Here is an 18,052-nt window from a genome sequence, read left to right as displayed (position 1 = left end):
AAGCGGCCGGCAGGGCTGGAACGTTCCAATGTCACCATCTCGCTCCCCTCAGGGAACAGAGCATGCCTTTGTCTTTTTATCATTGCCTTCATCAAATATTTACAGAGGCTGACAGGCCATTTCAGACAGGCCAGATATGAGCCAAAAGGGCTCTTTCTCAGGACACAGGGGAGATGCAGGTCCTGGGCACTTGGGAGGCACATGGTCCAGCATGTAGCCCTGGGCAGGGAAGGGAAGGGAGGGCCTCCTGCAGGCCAGGACCTGTCCATAGTCCTCAGACACATCCCACCTGGGGCTTAGGTACTAGTTTTCTGCACACAGTGCCCAGGGCTAGCAATAGGCCAGGCCGGGCTGACACCCCAGCCCTGCTCCCACAAGCTCTACAGCAGGAAGAATGAGCCTCGTGGCCAGGCATGTGTTCTCCACGTTCCACCTCCCGGGCTGCCAAGAGCATGCAGTGTGAGCACCCCACCCAGGAAGGCACACAGGGGCCTCAAGCCATGAAGGCTGGGGTCAGCAGCCCACCTGGACCCGTCCCCACTCCCCCTGCTCCTCCAGCCCAGTGTGAATGCTGGGCAGCCTTGCTAGGAACAGTCTCAGCCCAGACAGCCCCAGCGTCCGCAGATGGCGAGAGATAAGCAGACAGTGAAATGCACTCGGCCACACAGAGGGGGTGTTAAGAGCCAGGGCCGCACAGACTCATCCCAAGCAGGACCCTAAAGCAGGCAGAGTACAGCCACAAGATGGAAAGGATCGGTGGTACCGGGACCCTCTGCTGGGAGGGGACGCCTAGGTCCTCACTGGGGAGGGGCTGCATGCACACTAACTGTCCCTAAAAATCCATCCCAGTAAAAGAAAGGCCCCTTGCTGTTAGCATTTTATTTTCCTTTACCTTTAAAAAATATCATCGGTCCCTTTCTATCTTAAAATCTATTTCCATGTATTTTTTCATCTTCTTCTGTTTCATTTGTTTCTAGCTGTTTTAAAGGTTTTTGCCCTTTTCCCCCAGCTAACCCTATTTCATCCTTCTCATAAATGCGCCTAGCCAAGTTTATTCGCTTTCATGCCTCCCTTTTAACCCTCTTTTTACACATGGTGCAGGTGGCCATCTGTACAGAGCCCACCTGCAACCATCACACCCTGAGCCCATGTGGCCGTCTCACCTCTAAGCCACCCAATCCAGAGGCCCAAGAGGTACCAAGAGCAGCAGGGCCGTGCTCCGGCATCCTCTGGGCTCAGTTTTCCCCAAGCTCAGCCGCAAACAAGGGTGCCCAGTTCACTGCGTCCAACCACACCAAGCCAAGGGCACCAGAGAGACTGACAGGCTGAGGAACTGGGCACTGGCAGCCCAGGGTAGGCGTCGAATTGCCGAGAGGCTGAAGGGGACAATAGGCCATCATTGTCCAGCCAACAACTGGGCTCCCCAACACTGTGGCTCTCCCACCACCACTGGCTCTCGAGGGAACGTGCATAAACGTGCCCTCCCCTGGGCAGACACAGACAGCCTTGGGTCTCCCTCCTGTAAAGATCACCCAGCCATATCCAGCTGACCCAGGACCTGCTGCAGTGACAGACACAGGCTGGATAGCCCATCAGACAAACCTGCCCTGGACCTCTCGCTCAAGGGGCCAGAGCAAGGCCAGGCCTCAAGGAGGCCCCCCATAAGCCATCCATGTCCCCAGGGGTGTCAGGGCCAAAATTCCACTCGATGGACCTTCCCCACCCCTCAGCACCTTAACTCCTGCAACCCCCCATGGTGTGCACTCCCAGGTGAGGCCTAGGGCAGGGGAGGCTGAGACTAAGCCAGGCAGCATCCCTACGCAGCGCCTGCTCAGCATGGCCTGCCACTCGCCCTCCTTGAGGGCATGGAGCACCAGGCTGGGGCTGCCCTGGACACACATAAGACCTGCCCAACCGCTGCCCCTCCTAGCTCTTCTCCACAGCTTTGTGTTTTCTTTTCTTTTTTTTTTTTTTTTTTGAGATGGAGTCTTGCTCTGTCGCCCAGGCTGGAGTGCAGTGGCACGATCTCGGCTCACTGCAAGCTCTGCCTCCCAGGTTCACGCCATTCTCCTGCCTCAGCTGCCCAAGTAGCTGGGAATACAGGCACCCGCCACCACGCCCAGCTAATTTTTTTGTATTTTTAGTAGAGACGGGGTTTCACCGAGTTAGCCAGGATGGTCTCAATCTCCTGACCTTGTGATCCACCCGCCTCAGCCTCCCAAAGTGTTGGGATTACAGGCTTGAGCCATTGCACCCGGCCCACAGCTTTGTGTTCTCAATGCTTCTTCCAAAACACAAATTCACTACGCTGCTCGAACCTCTTAATTAAAGACAAGAAATGCCAAGAGACCTGTCTGGGCAGATGTCAACAGCCTCGCAGCTGGCTGACCCAGGAAGATGGTTGCCTAACTTGAAGACACAGGACAGGGCCAGATAGGAGGCCTAGGGCATCTCCCACCACCTGACACCAAGCCCAGCCGCCACCAGGTGGAGGAGGGTAGCCTAGAGTCACCAACCTGGGCAGGGCTACGGTAGGAGGTCACGAGGTCCAGAGCCCAGGACTGTCCTTGACATTGGGGGAAGCCTGAAAACAAGAAAATCAGGGGCAAGCATCTCGGCTCAGTCCTGGTGCCACCAGAATGGGAGAGAGGTGGCCCACTCAGACCCCAGGCATCGGTCATCTTCCTTCTGGGAGGCCTGTGTGACCCCAGCACAGCCAGGCTGAGAAGCCGCACCCCGCAGAGGGCAAGAGGACTTGCCCACACATCTCAGGCCCATACAAGGACCTCCAGTCACAGGGGACAGCATGGAGGCATGCAGGGTATGTGGGAACCTGGGTCCAGCTGGAGGGGGCCAGGCTGGGACTGAGCAGGCCTCCACCCACCCCGAACCGAGCCAGCGAGAGGATGACAAGTGGGTCTGACCCAGGCCTGACTCACGCCCGAGGAGGCCCTGAGCTCGAGACTGCACAAAAGCTGCCCAGCTCAACTGCAGGTCTTGGGCAGCAAGGGCAGGGGTAGAAGGACAATGGGGCAAGAGGGCAGGGCTGGGCAGGGGGGCAGCAGGGCCAGAGCAGGGCAGGGAGTGGGGGCCCAGAGGCAGTCTGGGCTATTCACTGTCACTGTACATATCAGCGCAGATACTATGATCATGACTTAGCAAAAATGCCCAAGAGTATAAAAAACGAGCTAAGAAGGGCATATACCAAAGTGAAAACTGCCACATCAGAGGATGGAGGCTGTGGACAGCTCCTCCTCTGTCAGGCTTCCATGTCCATCATGTCATCTTCCCTAGGAAGCATCCCCTCCACAGTGGCCATCCCCCCCATCCCCATGAAACCCAATGCCCGGGCACCCTCCCCCAACTCAACAGAGCTGGTCCAGGGCTGGCAGATGGGAGGAAAAACACAGCCCTGCCCCTACACCCTACTGGGGTAAGCAGGGCTCCCTGTGAGGCCTGAGGAGGGGCCCCACCCAAAGCAGCTGGATGGGCAACAGGTGGGTCCCCATCAGCCTCCTCCTGCCAGCAAGCCCCGCCTGCCTGAGGAAACTGCAGCCACTCAGCTCTCTCAAGGCTGACAGCAAGTCCTGGTAGCATCAACCACTCAACCTAACTCAGAGGCGGGGCAGTTCCAGCTCGGGTGCCTCAGACACCTAAAGGGAGGAGGAAGCTGGGCGATCCTGAGGCCCAGAACCACCGGAGCCTGCAGTCCACCCTCCTCAAGCTGCACCACAACCCCTTAGGCTGTGCAGGTCCCCACTCAGCCCCTGGCTGCCTGAGTGTACAGGACAACATCTTGTATTTTCCTGTACCTCAGTTTCCTCCTTAGTAAACTGGGAAACTTTACTGAGGGGGGAATCACAGCACCTCCCTCCCAGGGAGCCGATATGCCTCTAGAGTATACAGTGGTGCCCCACTGACGTGAGCATGGTCATTTCTTAATAACAGCACTCTGACTTCCTCTAGGTCCCCCACAGGGACAGCCTAGCAGGGTCTGACCTGCACATGCAGCACCCGAGCCAGGAATGCACAACCTCACACGATCGTACAGAAACACCACACAGGGCCGGGCAGTGGCTCATGCCTATAATCCCAGCACTTTGGGAGGCCGAGGCAGGCAGATCACCTGAGGTCAGGAGTTCGAGACCAACTTGGGCAAGATGGTAAAACCCCGTCTCTACTAAAAATACAAAACTTAGCTGGGCACGTTGGTGTACACCTATAAATCCCAGCTACTCGGGAGGCTGAGGCAGGAGAATCGCTTGAACCCAAGAGGGTTCCAGTGAGCCGAGATCACACCACTGCACTCCAGCCTAGGAGACAGAGCAAGACTCCCTCAAGAAAAAAAAGAAACACCACACAGATCCAGATGGAGTCTCCATGCAAGACCACTGGCCCTAAACCTTCAAAAGACAATGCTGACAGATTTAAGAACAGTAATAATAAAAGGCGGAGGGACTGTTCTGGATTGAAATTGATGTGACAACCAGACACAACACGTGATCCTTGACTGGCTCCCGGATCCCTTCCCTAGGAAGTGCAGTCTACCCATCTGAGACCTCACTGAGTGCCTCAGGTCCTACCCTGGAGTGCCTGGAGCACGGCAGGGGGTGGAGGTGATGTGGGAGCATCCTCGTTCCTATCAAGAGACACAGGCTGAAGTACTCAGGGGTGAACTGCAAATGGGTCAGGAAATCACAGACACAGATATACAGGACAGTGGTAAACACTAACAACTGGTAACTTCAACTTCTCTGTTGGTTTTTCCAGTTTTCCAAAATAAAATGTTGGGGGTTAATGAAAGCTGGATTGTTGGCAGAGAGGAGAAAGCTTTGCCAGGGTTGGCGCAGAGGGTAGGGAGCTGGGGTGGCCACACAGGAGGGAAGGAAAATCATCAGGGCCCACAGACGCCTGGGTGTGGGAGCTGTGGACAGGGGGGAGCTGTGGACAGGGAGGAGCCTGCAGATGCAGTGGGCATGTGTGCTGTGCTGTTCTCTGCAGGCCCAGGCAGAGGAGGGCTCTAGCACACACAGACACTGACGGTCTTGGAGGGACAAGGTAACCAAGACAGACACAGCAGGCACGCTCCACCCACAGCCCACCACCCCTCCTGACCAACAGAAACCCAGAAACTCACTATGCCCAGCCCCAGAGAACAGATCATAACCTGTTACACCAATCAAGCCTTTCCCAGATACACGCACAGTTACAGTTGGCCACACAAACCCATGCTAACCAAGGAGACCAGAGAATCCCTGGTAAATATTTCTCTTTATGGATTAAAATATGAACAAAGCCACTTGAGAAATGGACCTTTTGGCTGCTTGGCCCCCACCTAATCACCCATTTGTTTCTCACCATCAAATATGGTTGTGATGCCTGGAGCTATGGCAGCCCTACTGTAACCATGAGACCAAGCAAGACTAGGGACAAAATGCCAACATGAATGAGGACAGAAGAAACAGAGAGAAAGTACTCAGGGGTACCCATGTCCCAGCTGATGTTGCTGAGCCACCTCCAGGGCTGTCACATGGCCATCTCCAGATTCCAGATTCTGAGTAGGATCAAAGGTCAGCATTGCTTCCCACAGTTGGCTCACAGCTGAGAATTGTCCCATCTCCCCCACTGGAGAGCAAGCACACACAGTGCCCAGAAAGCAGGGGTGAGGGGCGGACTGGGGAGAGGGAATACCAGAGGGAGCCCGTGACCCTCCACTAACAGTCAGCCTGTTACGCCCCTCCCCAGAGCCAGTCCTGGCTTATAAGATAACTGTAAAATGAAAGAAAAAAAAGAGGCGGCCCAACACCTTCCCCCTCGCACTCTTCAAGAGCTTCACAACACAGTGGGCATCGTAAAGGCTCTGAGAAGTTCCTCAACAGCAACGCCTGTCTGACCCACCACTCCCCAAACACATCTAGTGTCAGCACCCCTTCTGCAGCCACCCTCAACAAAGGGTTCAAAATAGCACCAAGACCAGGAACAAACCTCAGAACCATGGCCTCTTGCAAAACAATAGCTTTAAAGACACTCCAGAGACAGATTCTAGAAGTCGTGACACCCTGAACTGCAGCTGTATTTTTAAATGATATACATGTGTAAACAAGACCTAGAAGGTCCTATTCAAAAATAAAAGCAGTTGTGTTCACTTGGTTGGATTATGGGTGATATTTTTTTCAGCAACATCTTTTTTTTTTTTTTTCTTTTTTTGAGACAAAGTCTTACTCTGTCGCCCAGGCTGGAGTGCAGTGGCGCAATCTTGGCTCACTGCAACCTCCATCTCCCGGGTTCAAGCAATTCTAATGCCTCAGCCTCCCAAGTAGCTGGGATTACAGGCGCCCGCCACCACCCCCAGCTAATTTTTGTATTTTTAGTAGAGACAGGGTTTCGCCATGTTGGCCAGGCTGGTCTCAAACTCCTGACCTCAGGTGATCCACCTGCCTCAGCCTCCCAAAGTGCTGGGATTACAGGCGTGAGCCACCGTGCCTGGCCCATTTCTGCAAACATCTTTAATGTAGCTGTTGCATTTTTAAAATTAATCAACTATTTTTAGAGACATTCTAGATTTATGGGAAAATTGAGCAAAAAGTAGAGTTCCCATACACTCCCTCACACCCACACACAGGCTCCCCTATTATTAACATCTCGCATTAGTGTGGTACACTTGTTATAACTGATGAACCAATATTGATGATTAACTAAAATCCAGCATTTACACTTGGGTTCACTCTGGGTTCTGTACATGCTATGGGTTTTGACAAATGTATAATGACATGTATTCACCAGTAAAGTATCATACAAAATAGTTTCACTGCCCCACAAATCTGCCTCTTCATCCCTCCCTTCCTCTAATCCCTGGCAACCACTGATCTTTTTTTTTTTTTTTTCTGTCTTCATGGTTTCTCGCCTTTTCCAGAATGTCATCTAGTTGGAATTCTACAATATGCAGCCTTCTCAGATTGGCTTATTTCACTTAAACGTTCATTTCTGGTTCCTCTCTGTGTTTTCATGTCTTCATAGCTCATTTCTTTTAGCACTAAATAAGATTGCATTGTCTGGATGTGCCACTGTTTGTTTATCCATTCACCTGCTGAAGGACATCTGGGTTGCTTCCAAGTTCTGGCAATTATGAATAAAGCTGCTATAAACATCCGTGTGCAGGTTTTTGTGTGGACCTAAGTTTTTAACTCCTTTGGGTAAATACCAAGGAACGCAGTTGCCGGATAGCATAGTAAGAGTGTGTTTAGTTTTATAAGAAACTACCAAAAGACCTTCCAAAATAGCTGTACCATTTTGCAATCCTACCAGTAATGAATAAGAGTTCCTGTCACTCCACATCCTCACCAGTATTTGGTGTTAGTGTTCTAGATTTTGACCATTCTAGTAGGTGTGCAGTGGGAGCTCATTGTTTTAATTTGCAATTCCCTGACGACTTATGATGGGCAACATCTTTTCATATGCTTATTTGCCATCTGTGTGTCTTCCTTGGTGAGGTATCTGTTAAGCTCTTTGGCCTATTTTTTTTAGCTGATTGTTTTCTTATTGTTGAGTTTTAAGAGTTCTTTGTATATTTTGGATAACAGTCCTTAAGCAGATGGGTCATTTGCAAATATTTTCTCCCCAGCTGTGGCCTGTCTTCTCATTCTCTTGACAGTGTCTTTCACAGAACAGAAGCATTTAATTTTAATCAAGTCCAGCTTACCATTATTTTCTTTCAAGGACTGTGCCTTTGGTGTTATATCTAAAGTCACTGCCAAAGCCAGGTTTATAATTTTGGATTTTACATTTAGGCATATGGCCAATTTTATTTTTTGTGAGGGGTGTAAGGTCTGCATCTGGAATCATTTATCTGCATGTGGATGTGCAGTTGTTCCAGCGCCATTTGTTGAAAAGATGATCTTGTCTCTATTTTACTGCCTTTGCTCCTTTGTCAGAGATCAGTTGACTTTATTCATGAGGGTCTATTTCCGGGCTTGCTATTCTATTCCATTGATCAACTCATCTGTTCTTTTACCAATACTGCACCGCCTTGACCACTTTTCTTTCGTTCTTTTTAAAAAATGTTAACATAATTTAATGAGAGCCAATTTAAATTAGAAGTCGTAATCAAGTATTCTGGGAAATGCTTAGAATTCAATGCTCCAGAGAAGAGAATTGGAAGTGAAAACTCTCAGAAGCAGGAAAACTTGCAGACAGTGTTCAGGTTGCCAACCTCCAGCGTCCCCGCTCAGGCCTCTCCTCCCAGCTGGGATTCCCCAAAACACAGCCCTGAATTGTCTATGGTCAGAGGCAGATCCTAGCTTGCTTTTCAAAAATCCCAGCTGCTGCCGTTCACACCCTTTTCCTTATCTACAGCTCAAGCACTAAGGCAACAGTGGCACGGGTGCCCACAGCTCCTGGGCGGAGACACAGGCAGCCTCGGGAACCAGCCTCCACCTGCTGGCTCGGCTTGCTCTCCACATCTCTGCTGGAGACAACTGTTTATTTTGCAGGGGGAGCAAGAGGGGAGAAAAGAGGTTGACCTGAGGCCCCTGTGTGCTCAGGTGAAACACATTTCTCTCAATAGTGCCCCCAGCCATGAAGGGCAGCTAACACCATCCACACTGCACATAAGGGTAAACCGAGGCTCACAGAAACAGGCACCCTCCCATGGCCACACACTGGGAACATGGCAGGGCCCTCCTACCCCTGGGGTATTTTGTGTGCACCAGGGCAGGGCGGCCGGGACCTTTGGGGCGACATCCTTCCTGGCTTTGAGGCTCCCAAACCCCCCTTCCCACCACAGCAGGCAGATGCTGATGCCCCATCACGGCTGCACAGCCAGGGCAGACCACAAGGGAGACCCAGACACACGGCCCAAACCTCTGCTGGGCCAGGTCAAGTTCTTCTCCATCAATGAGGTGACCTAAAGCTCCGTGCCATCACCTTGAGTGTCTTCCAGCTGCAGCCTGAAGCCAGACCCAAGCCACAGGCCCTGAGAGACACCTACAAGATGACTATGGGCATAGAAGGGCTGCAGCTCCCAGCTGTCCTGGAAGGTGAGGGGCGAGTCCAGCCAGCCCAGGACCACTGGCCAGCTCCACCCAGACCGTGGATTCATGGTGGCCAGCAGGGCCCCGGGGTGGGAAGAAGGGTAACTCCCAAGGGAAGGGACAGTTGTCTTTAAGGTGCAGCACAGTTCCCAATTTTGTCTTAGCACCTAAAACTCGGAATCTGCTGCCCATTGTATGAATCATGTTTTGAAACAGTTCTGGCATCCTGGAGCACCCTCCTGTCCTGGGCAGCCCCTCTGGGCAGGGTGAGGAGCCCTGCGCTCCTGGGGTGCCTACCCAGGCTCCCAAGTCAGGATCAGCCTGGGAGATCCCACTCCACCCGAGGACCACCCTTGGCCACCTACAAAGCACTCAGATTAAGCATGTCCCAAGCCAAGGCCTGCCCTTCCCCTAAATCCACATTTCCCCCTCCCCCTCAGAGGACAGCAGCCACATCCTGCCAGGCCCAAAGCTGCTGCCACCATGATTCCTACCTTCTCTTTTTTTTTTTTTTTTCTTGAGACGGAGTCTCGCTCTGTCGCCAGGCTGGAGTGCAGTGGCGCGATCTCGGCTCACTCAACCTCCGCCTCCCAGGTTCAAGCGATTCTCCTGCCTCAGCCTCCCGAGTAGCTGGGACTACAGGTGCCTGCCACCACGCCCAGCTAATTTTTGTATTTTTAGTACAGATGGGGTTTCACCATGTTGGCCAGGATGGCCTCAATCTCTTGACCTCGTGATCCGCCCACCTCGGCCTCCCAAAGTGCTGGGATTACAGGCATGAGCCACCATGCCCGGCCTTTTTTTTTTTTTTTTGAGACGGAGTCTTGCTCTGTCGCCAGGCTGGAGGACAGTGGCACGATCTCAGCTCACTGCAACCTGTCTCCTGGGTTCAAGCGATTCTCCTGCCTCAGCCCCCCCAAGTAGCTGGGATTACAGGTGCCCACCACCATACTTGGGTAATTTTTTTGTATTTTTATTAGAGACTGGGTTTCACCATGTTGGCCAGGCTGGTTTCGAACTCTTGATCTCAAGTGATCCACCCGTCTCAAACTAAGTGCTGGGATTACAGGCATGAGTCACCATGCCTGGACGATTCCTACCTTCTCTACCTTCAGATCTGATGTAAATCCTGTGCTCTCCACCTTTAAATGCACCCAGAATCTGATGCTTCTCCCCTCCCCGCCTCTATCCCACCCAGTACCAGCCCTGTAATCTCTCACCTAGACAGTGGCAGTCACCTCCCTACTGGTCCCCTGGCTCTACCCTCATCCCCAACTGTCCCCAAGGTGGCCAGAGAGATCCTGTCAAAACCTCACTCCACTTCCGCCCCTCCTCCAGCCTCGCTCAGAACTCCCCAACCTGCCCAATACATTTCCAGGTCTCACAGGCTCTGTCTCCCAGGGCGGTGACCTGTCCTGCTAACTATGGTAGCCCCAGGTCTAGAACCAGGACACACGGTCAACAAATGCTCACTGAGTCAACATACACACAAGCCTGCACTGTTGAGACCCAGGTACAGGCCTCTGGAACCTTCAGGAACATCCACTCCCTCCCCTACTCTTGATGCTAGCTGTCCATCAACAAAGCTTTACGCGACCTCAGAGTAAGCCCCCAGCTGTCCCCAGAAATGACAGGGCAGGGTGGGGGGATGCAACTCTCAGGGCCCACGAGATCCTCCCGCTGACCTGGAGCTTGTCCTGGACTTGGTGGCCACTTGCTTCCCAGAGCCTGACACAGTCATGGCACTGCCACCAAGTCTAGGTCCTCGCAGTCCAATCCAATCCAGTCCTCCGCGGGGATCTCCAGCACAGGCCCCATCTTGCATCTCCTTGGCTTCTTCCAGCCCTGATGTGTCCCGGCCCCTTTGTCTTCCTTGCTGTAAGCTGGTCTATAGGCTGTCCCCATCTGGGTCTGTCTGGTGTCCCAGTGGCCACCTCTAGGTCACCTGGGTCTGTTGTATCCTCTGGAAAAGCAGCCGCCTAGAGGAGGGCCCAAGATCAAGCCTGGAGACGTGGGTGACCCGTGAAGCAGCCAGGGCACGTGTGGACATTTGCGTCCACGTTTAATGTGAGGAAAAATAAGAACACTGACCCTCAGCTGCCCCAGCCACATCCCTGCTCCGCAGGGCCTGTGGACACAAATGCAAAGGCAGGATGTTTCTGCTGCGGGAGGGCGTGTCCAGCTGCCCTGGCAGACCTCCTAACATGCTGACGAGGAATGAGAAAACACAAGCTTTGGCAATGGAAAATCAAATCATTTGCAATGGCAAATGGCATGTGGGGGCTGGCCCTCCACACATCTGAGCCAGTGCTGGGGTCCTCCCTCTGGGGCTCAGAAAGCAGCACAGGTACGCTTGAGTCCCATGGTGGCCTGGTCCTGATTCAGCTCAGCCAGGCGCCCACAAGGTACCACTGAGCCACGGGAGCACCTGCTTCTAGCAGAAAACAAGCTGTGGTGCCTGAGCCTCAATGTGTCCCCCATGATGGTGACCTACACAGGCTGCTGTCTGTCATCGCTGCTGACACACACCTCGCCACCACCACTCGGGGGGCAGAAGCACCGAGAGCTTGGCACCCACATTTCTGCCCCAGTGGGAGGGAGGGAAAGTCCGTCTGCACAGGCCTTTCAGGCAGCTAGCGCCAGCCTTTTTTGCCAACTAAACCAAAACCACGGTCAGCATGGTGCAGAAAACATCTCACCCAGGAAAACAAATTCAGTGCTGGCATCCAACTGATTTCAAATTACAACTCTCCCAATAAAATTAAGCACTTCAGAGAATTTTTAAAAGGGGTGACCACCAGCCAAATCGGGTCAAGCCTTCTGATTGTCTTGCCCCAGTGAGTGAGTGCCATGCGCCTCCTCTGTGCCCGGCACTGGCTCGCCCCCTCGTCTCCTCTTCTCCCCATGTCAGTTGGGTCAGGGCTAAAAGCAGGTGAGACTGGCAGCCAGGCCTCCAACGAGAGGCCATCCGAGCAAAGCACGCAGGCTCTCCAGTCCCCCAAACCCTGGCCTGAGGCTGCGTGGCCCATGACATGCAGAGTGCCTGCCTAGAAAGGTGATAAGGATCCCACCTGCAGGGGACGACGGGCCAGCTCAGCACTGGCACTGGCGGAGCTGCCAGAGGCTGGGAGAGAGGCTGTCGGGTGGCTGGGCTGTCCTTGGAGGATGGTGGGGGGACCACCCACTTGGCACAGGCCATACTCAGCGAGTCTCCACCAGCATCATCCACTCCCAGACCCAGGAAGATGGACAGGACACTGAGACACCCGGCTGGGGTAGGACACATCGTTCCTTGAGCCCTGCCCCCTCTGGGCAGCACCAAGCAGCAGCAAGACCTACTTTGTAACTTTCTGGAACTAGAAGCAGCACCCCCACCCTTAGTCCTCTTTAGGACTCCACCGCTCTCCCAGGGCCCAGCAAGTGCTCTGAGCTGAGGATCAAGGAATACACGTCTCCATGAAGTAGAAAGACCCCCATGCTGGGTGCAGGCCCCAGCACCATCTTGGGAAACTCAGGTTCCAGCCCTGCCACAGCAGCTCAGAGGCAGTGGCACTGAGATCCTAAGATCCTGTGTCCCCTAAAGTAGGGAGATGCTGACAGGGAGGCGTCAGTGTTGTTAAAGGGGGTGAAAACCAAGCTTACTCCAGGTCCCCAAGGGAGACACAGCAGAAACAGGAAGGTCCGGGAAAGGCAAACAGGCTGCCTCCCTGGGTCTGAGTTGGCTATGTTTTCTCAACCTGGGGACCTATGGCCAGCTCAAAGGTGGCAGCAAGTGAGAGCGGGAGCCCTGAGCCACATGGAACAGTGTTGGTCCAGCAACCTGGGTAGCCAAGAAGGGCGAGGAAGTCACAAAAGCTCAACACCAAAAGGAGGAGGGAACAAGATTGTGCTGACCCAACAGAAGGTGGCAGAACAAGGGGTGGCCACAGCACCACACCAGGCACCTCCCCGTTGCTGTACTGTGGCCTCACCACCCCCTAGAGGAGGGTCTTGTAGAAGGTCAGGCCAGTGACCCAGATCAGCACCCCCAGGGCAGCTGGGCCAGCTATGGCGGTAGCAGACGCTCCCAGAGCCAACATGGAGCCCTAGGCTACCCCGCACCCTGTCTGACAGTACAGGGGTCTGTGGGGGTACCAGGGCTGGCCAAAGATGACCACAGGAACACAGGACATGTGGGCAAGGAGGAAGGCGGTGGGATTCTGGTGTTTTACTTCCTTCTTTGTTACCGTAATGTGTTCTGCTGCCAAGAATAAAAGTTTATTCAAGAGAAGAACGACAGGGAGGTATTTTAAAATGGCTTCCCCCACAAAAAACAGTGCAGGTTCCAGCTTTGCACATCTGGAGAATTCAGAAGGTGAAACACCTCACTGCCCTTCGATGTGAGATAAATAAATATTACCCTCTCTACAGAGTTCTTTCAATGCTAATTTATCAAAGGAAATCAGATGTCCTCTAAGCCAGGCTTACTAGGTCCACATGAAGGCGTTTCTCTCATCTGGCAGGGAACCCTGAAAAACACAAGTGAGCCCCACTGGCGCCTCTCAGTTCTCCAGGGAGGCCCCCCAGCCTGTGGAGGGCAGGAAGGGGAACAGAGCCCAAGCACCTGGACAGACTGCAGGTGCTGCAGGAGTAGGGGAAGAAAGGGATAGAGGCCAAGAGCAATTCCAAGAAGGGCTCCTGGCTGAAGGCAACATCCCCCTAGACCCTCCCTCCACTGTGTAAAGCATGACTCCCAGGAACCCTCCCCATGCCCAGAATGCTAGGGGTCATGTGCAGGATGGCATCTCCACACTGTGGACTAAGACAGCCCCTCCCGACACAAAGCCAAAACACCTAGAGAAGGAGCGCCCACCTGTCACCCTTCCCTGCTCAGTGAGACCTGACCCCACATCCCACCCAGGAGCACACTCCCCTCGCAGAGTCCAACGCCCCTCCCACAGCCCCTCATCTCCCTGCAGCCCTACACCCCACCCTCTTCCATTCCACACGCCCACCAGCCCCTGGCCCATACCCAGGACATCACACAGGCAGCCCCATCAGTCCTTCCAACAGCTCTGCACAAAGTCAGCCTACACCACTCTACACACAGGCAGAGGCCCTCCTCCCCTGATCCCACAATACCCTGCCATCTCCTCACTGCTGACCTTGGGGGTTGTTCCCCTCAGTCTTCACAGTTTGTGATGAGGAGACTTCCAGCACAGCCCCAACACACACCAAGTTCTCAGCAAAGGGGGCTATTCTAAGCGGGCCCAGACTCCCTCTCATGGAAAACCCTCTCAGATCAGCACAGAGGGAGCTGATCCCAAATGACACACATCGACTAGGGACAAATGTTGGAGGTACTTCTTTTGGGGGAGATGCGGGGAAACCACCAGTTTGGGGCACCAGTAACATCCTGGCAAGGAACATCAACATATAGATAAGAAGCACATAGACCAGAAGCACCTCTAGGTTGCTGTTCCCATCTAGAGTCAAGGAGCAAGAGACCCCTGGACAGAGGCCAGGCTCCACCCCATGCCTGCAGGGGACAGACCCAGAGAAAGAACCACCTGCCTTTCCTTAAAGGGAATGGGAACTAACAAGCTCCAAGAGTCACATGCGCCTGCGATGCCTCAGCCAGATCAGCAGGCTCTGGCTGCCGAGGTCTAACTCAAATCCAGCCTACTGCAGCACCCCTGTTCCATCCACCACCCTGCAGAGGCAGCCCTGGGAGGCAGCACCTGAGGGTGCTCGGGTCGGAAGGGCAAGAGCAGGAAGACTGCTTGCCAAAATCAAGAGTCATCTCCCCTTTCAGGCCCTCTCTTCTCTCTGCTTTCCCTTGCAGCAGGAATGCCCATCGCACCCTAGGACCCCCAGATCACAGCCCCCTGCCCCACCCACTGTCTTTCCTGTACCATCGGAACCTACAGGACCATGAGGGAGGGGAGCTGTTCAGTCCCTCCTAAGGACCTCACACAATGCCACTGACCCCTAACTTGAAAAGCCACATCTCCAAGGCAGAACCAAGGGGTGGTGGAGAGGCAGGTCTCTGGAGCTCTTTGTCTTGGGAGAAAGGCTGACGACAGGTCGACACCCACCGAATTATCCAGGCTTGCACACACACGCAGGCCACCCTGTCGGGGCCGGAGGATATAGCAATTGAATCCCATTTCTGAGCCAAAAATGCAAGAGTCCTGCAGTGTGGCCAGCGGCCCTAGAACACAGCTTACCCCAGCTTGCCCCAGCCCCGTTTCAGGCCTGGACTGGACAGCCAGCTAACTTTACAGGCCAATAGAGCACACTTACACCTCCAGCCGGCACTCTCCCAGACTGGCTCATGCCTGACAGCTGCCCACCTCCAAAGAGGGAGGCCTGTAAACACACCCTGGACAGGCATGGCCTCTGCTTCCAAGGCTGGCCCAGGACAGCTAGGGTGGCTGTTTATATAATCTTGCAGGGCTGGGGCTGACACCACGGTGATGGCAGGATTATGAAAAATGCATGCCCAGAGCCTCTGCAGCCAAGAAAAACCCCCACCCGCATTCTGCATGACTCGGTTTTAAGACCTCTCACACGTCCATTTTGTGAACAAATGGAGCTCTCAGAGCAGCAGAGGCGACTAACCACACTTCCAGGCCTTGCCCAGCTGGCCCCAGAGCTCTACCAGGCACCACCTCTGGGTCACAGGCCCCTGGGTCAGAAGAAGTCTCTGCAGGTATCCCTGCTGGGGCAGCCACAGCTTGCTGGACACAGGAAAGTACTAATTTATGGGCAGCTCAGAGCCCCCAAAACACTCTGACTGCACACAGCGGGCCTTGAAGCCTCCACACTGTTTTGCAAAGACACAACAGTCCAGATTCCCTGGGTCATTAAAGTAGGTCATCAGGGCCGGAGAAGCAGCAGCCTAAGAGACACAGCCTCCGAGGCCCACTCTCCAGGGCCTTCTCTACGCCCACAGCGTGCACACTTACACCAAACGCACAACAGAGGCCTGCCCTCGCCACCAGCTGACTCACAAACCACAACCTGCGCACGGACACAGCCGGGCCCCACATGCCGTCCGCACACCTGGTACGCATCCTGCCGGCCACCCACACAGAGGGTGCCACACATGGAGCCCCGCCGCCCCCAGGGCTTCTTGAGGCCAGGCACAGGAGCAAGGACGGGCCCAAGGACGCACTCGCGGACAGACCCTGCGGAAAGCCCCCTGTGGGCTGGGGCACCCTCACCTGCAGCTCACACCAGGCCACCTCCACCCAGGTCTCCGTGTCCAGCCCCTTGTAGACCGTCTTGAAGGAACCGCGGCCCAGCTCGATGTCGAACTTGAGGAAGCGGCCGTCCAGAGAGGTGGCCACGGCCTTGAGGTCGTCTTCGTCGTCCTCCTCCTCTTCAGGCTCGTCCCGGCGTGTGCGCCCGGGCTCAGGCTTCGCCTCGGCCGCTCCCTCATCCTCCTTCCTCACGGTCGCCGCCGCCTCCTCCCTGGGGCCGCCGTCGGGGGCAGGCGCGGTTTCGACAGCGGCTGCGATGGGGTCCGGGCCGGGCTCCTGCGCGCCCACGGGCTCGGGGCCGGCGTCCGCGGGGGTTCCGGGGGCTCCCGGCTGCGCTACCGGCGCTGCGGGCGCGGGGGCGGCTGGGCGTCCGCGGGCGCGCTCCGCGATGAGGCGGCGCGTCTTGCAGAGCAGAAGCACCCGGCGCTGCAGGGGCTGCGGGGGCTGCGGGCCCGGCGCCTCGGCTGCCTCCAAGCCCGGCGGCTCCTCCTGGTCCGACTCTACCACGCTGCGCCGCAGGAAGCGCTGGGGCCCCGGCCGCGCCGCCTTCGCCCGAGGCTCCGCCATGCCCGCGGGCCCCGCGCCGCGCCCGGGCTCCATCAGCGTGCCGGGGGCGTCTCGGCGGCCGCCATCGCTGTCCATCTCTGTGGGCCAAGGACACACAGGCCCGCGTGAGCGCCGGCCCTGCCGCACCTGCCCAGGCCGCGGGATGAGACAGCGCCGCCCCGAGCCCGCGCCCTGCCCAGCCCCGGCCGCGGAGAGAGCCTGGGGGGGCCGTCTCTGGGGGCCCTGGGAAAGGGGGGCTGCCGATGGGACCAGAGGCTCGGGTTGAGGAGGAGGGGTCCGTGTCCTGCTCAGCCCCAGGCTGCGGAGAGGGACGGGCCTGTGGTGTCCCTGGAACCCTGGGAGAAAGGACCTGCTAGGGTGTCCCTGAGGGCCCCGGAGGCCGGCAGAGGGATCTCGCGCCCTGCCCAGCCCTGGCCCGGGAGGGTCCTGCTAGGCTGTCCCGGAGGCAGCTGTAAAGGGGATAGGGAAGCCCGGGGGTGGGAGGAAGGCACTGGCCCGGCGGCGGCTCCACAAAGGACGAGGGCCCGGGGCGCGGAAGGGGCGCGCGGGGAGGGGGCTGCAGCGCCGCGGCGCGCACACAAAGGCGGCGAGCGGCGTTGGGGGGAGGCTCGGCACTCACAGGGCGAGCGGACGCCGTCCATGCCCGCGGCCCGGCGGCCAGGGCGTGCGAGGCGGGCGAGATCACGCTTCGAGGCCGGGATCCGAGTTCCGGGCGAGGTCCGCGCTGGGGTGGGGGCCGTGGCGCCGTTCCGGCTCCTGCGCGCTGCTCTCTCGGGCCAGGCCACTGCGGGGCCGCGCTCCCGCGTGCTCCTGCCGGCTTCGCGCGGCTCCGCTCCCGCACCGGCTCCGACCCGGCGCGCGGGGAGGGCGGGGCTATGTTCGCCCCGCCCCGGACCGGCGCAGGGGGCTGGGCCTGGCACGCCCACCTGGCTGAGGACGGGCTGGCGGACTGGCGGGCGCGCGCGGCCACCTGCGGGCCGGCTACCTGGGCTCCCACCCGCGGCTCTTTGCTCGAGGTAGCGCTCCTGTCCTCTGAAGTTCTTTGGAACGTTCCGCAGGGCTGTCAGCTGCAGAGGACCCCGTTTGTTCCTGAGAGGAGGCAGCAGGTTCAACGCCTCAGCACGCCGCAGCCCGGCGCGCCAGACCTCAAGGCGCTGTGCCAGGACAGAATAGGCAGGCTAGGAAGAAAAGGACCAGGGGTACCGCCAC

The 18,052-nt window shown here is 56.2% G+C and overlaps 1 protein-coding gene across 25 annotated transcripts in view; it reads right to left on the bottom strand.

Moving 5' to 3' along the window:
- Positions 1–17,709, bottom strand: part of WNK2 (WNK lysine deficient protein kinase 2) — a 141,778-nt gene extending 124,069 nt beyond the window's left edge. For 24 of the 25 annotated variants that reach the window (XM_054520235.2, XM_054520241.2, XM_054520242.2 and 21 more), the window contains exons 1-2: positions 17,463–17,690; positions 16,238–16,920 (exon numbers count right to left, since the gene is read on the bottom strand). In XM_054520235.2, the coding sequence (XP_054376210.2) occupies positions 16,238–16,918 (681 nt within the window). In that variant the 5' untranslated portion in view covers positions 16,919–16,920; positions 17,463–17,690. Of the gene's footprint in view, positions 1–16,237; positions 16,921–17,462 lie in introns of all 25 variants that reach the window. The other variant, XM_024252714.3, reaches the window with a different exon arrangement.
- Between the last annotated feature and the right edge of the window lie 343 nt (positions 17,710–18,052).

This window comes from Pongo abelii, chromosome 13, assembly GCF_028885655.2.
Source record: "Pongo abelii isolate AG06213 chromosome 13, NHGRI_mPonAbe1-v2.0_pri, whole genome shotgun sequence".
Classification (NCBI taxonomy): Eukaryota; Metazoa; Chordata; class Mammalia; order Primates; family Hominidae; genus Pongo; species Pongo abelii.
This window is presented reverse-complemented; position numbering and strand designations above follow the sequence as displayed.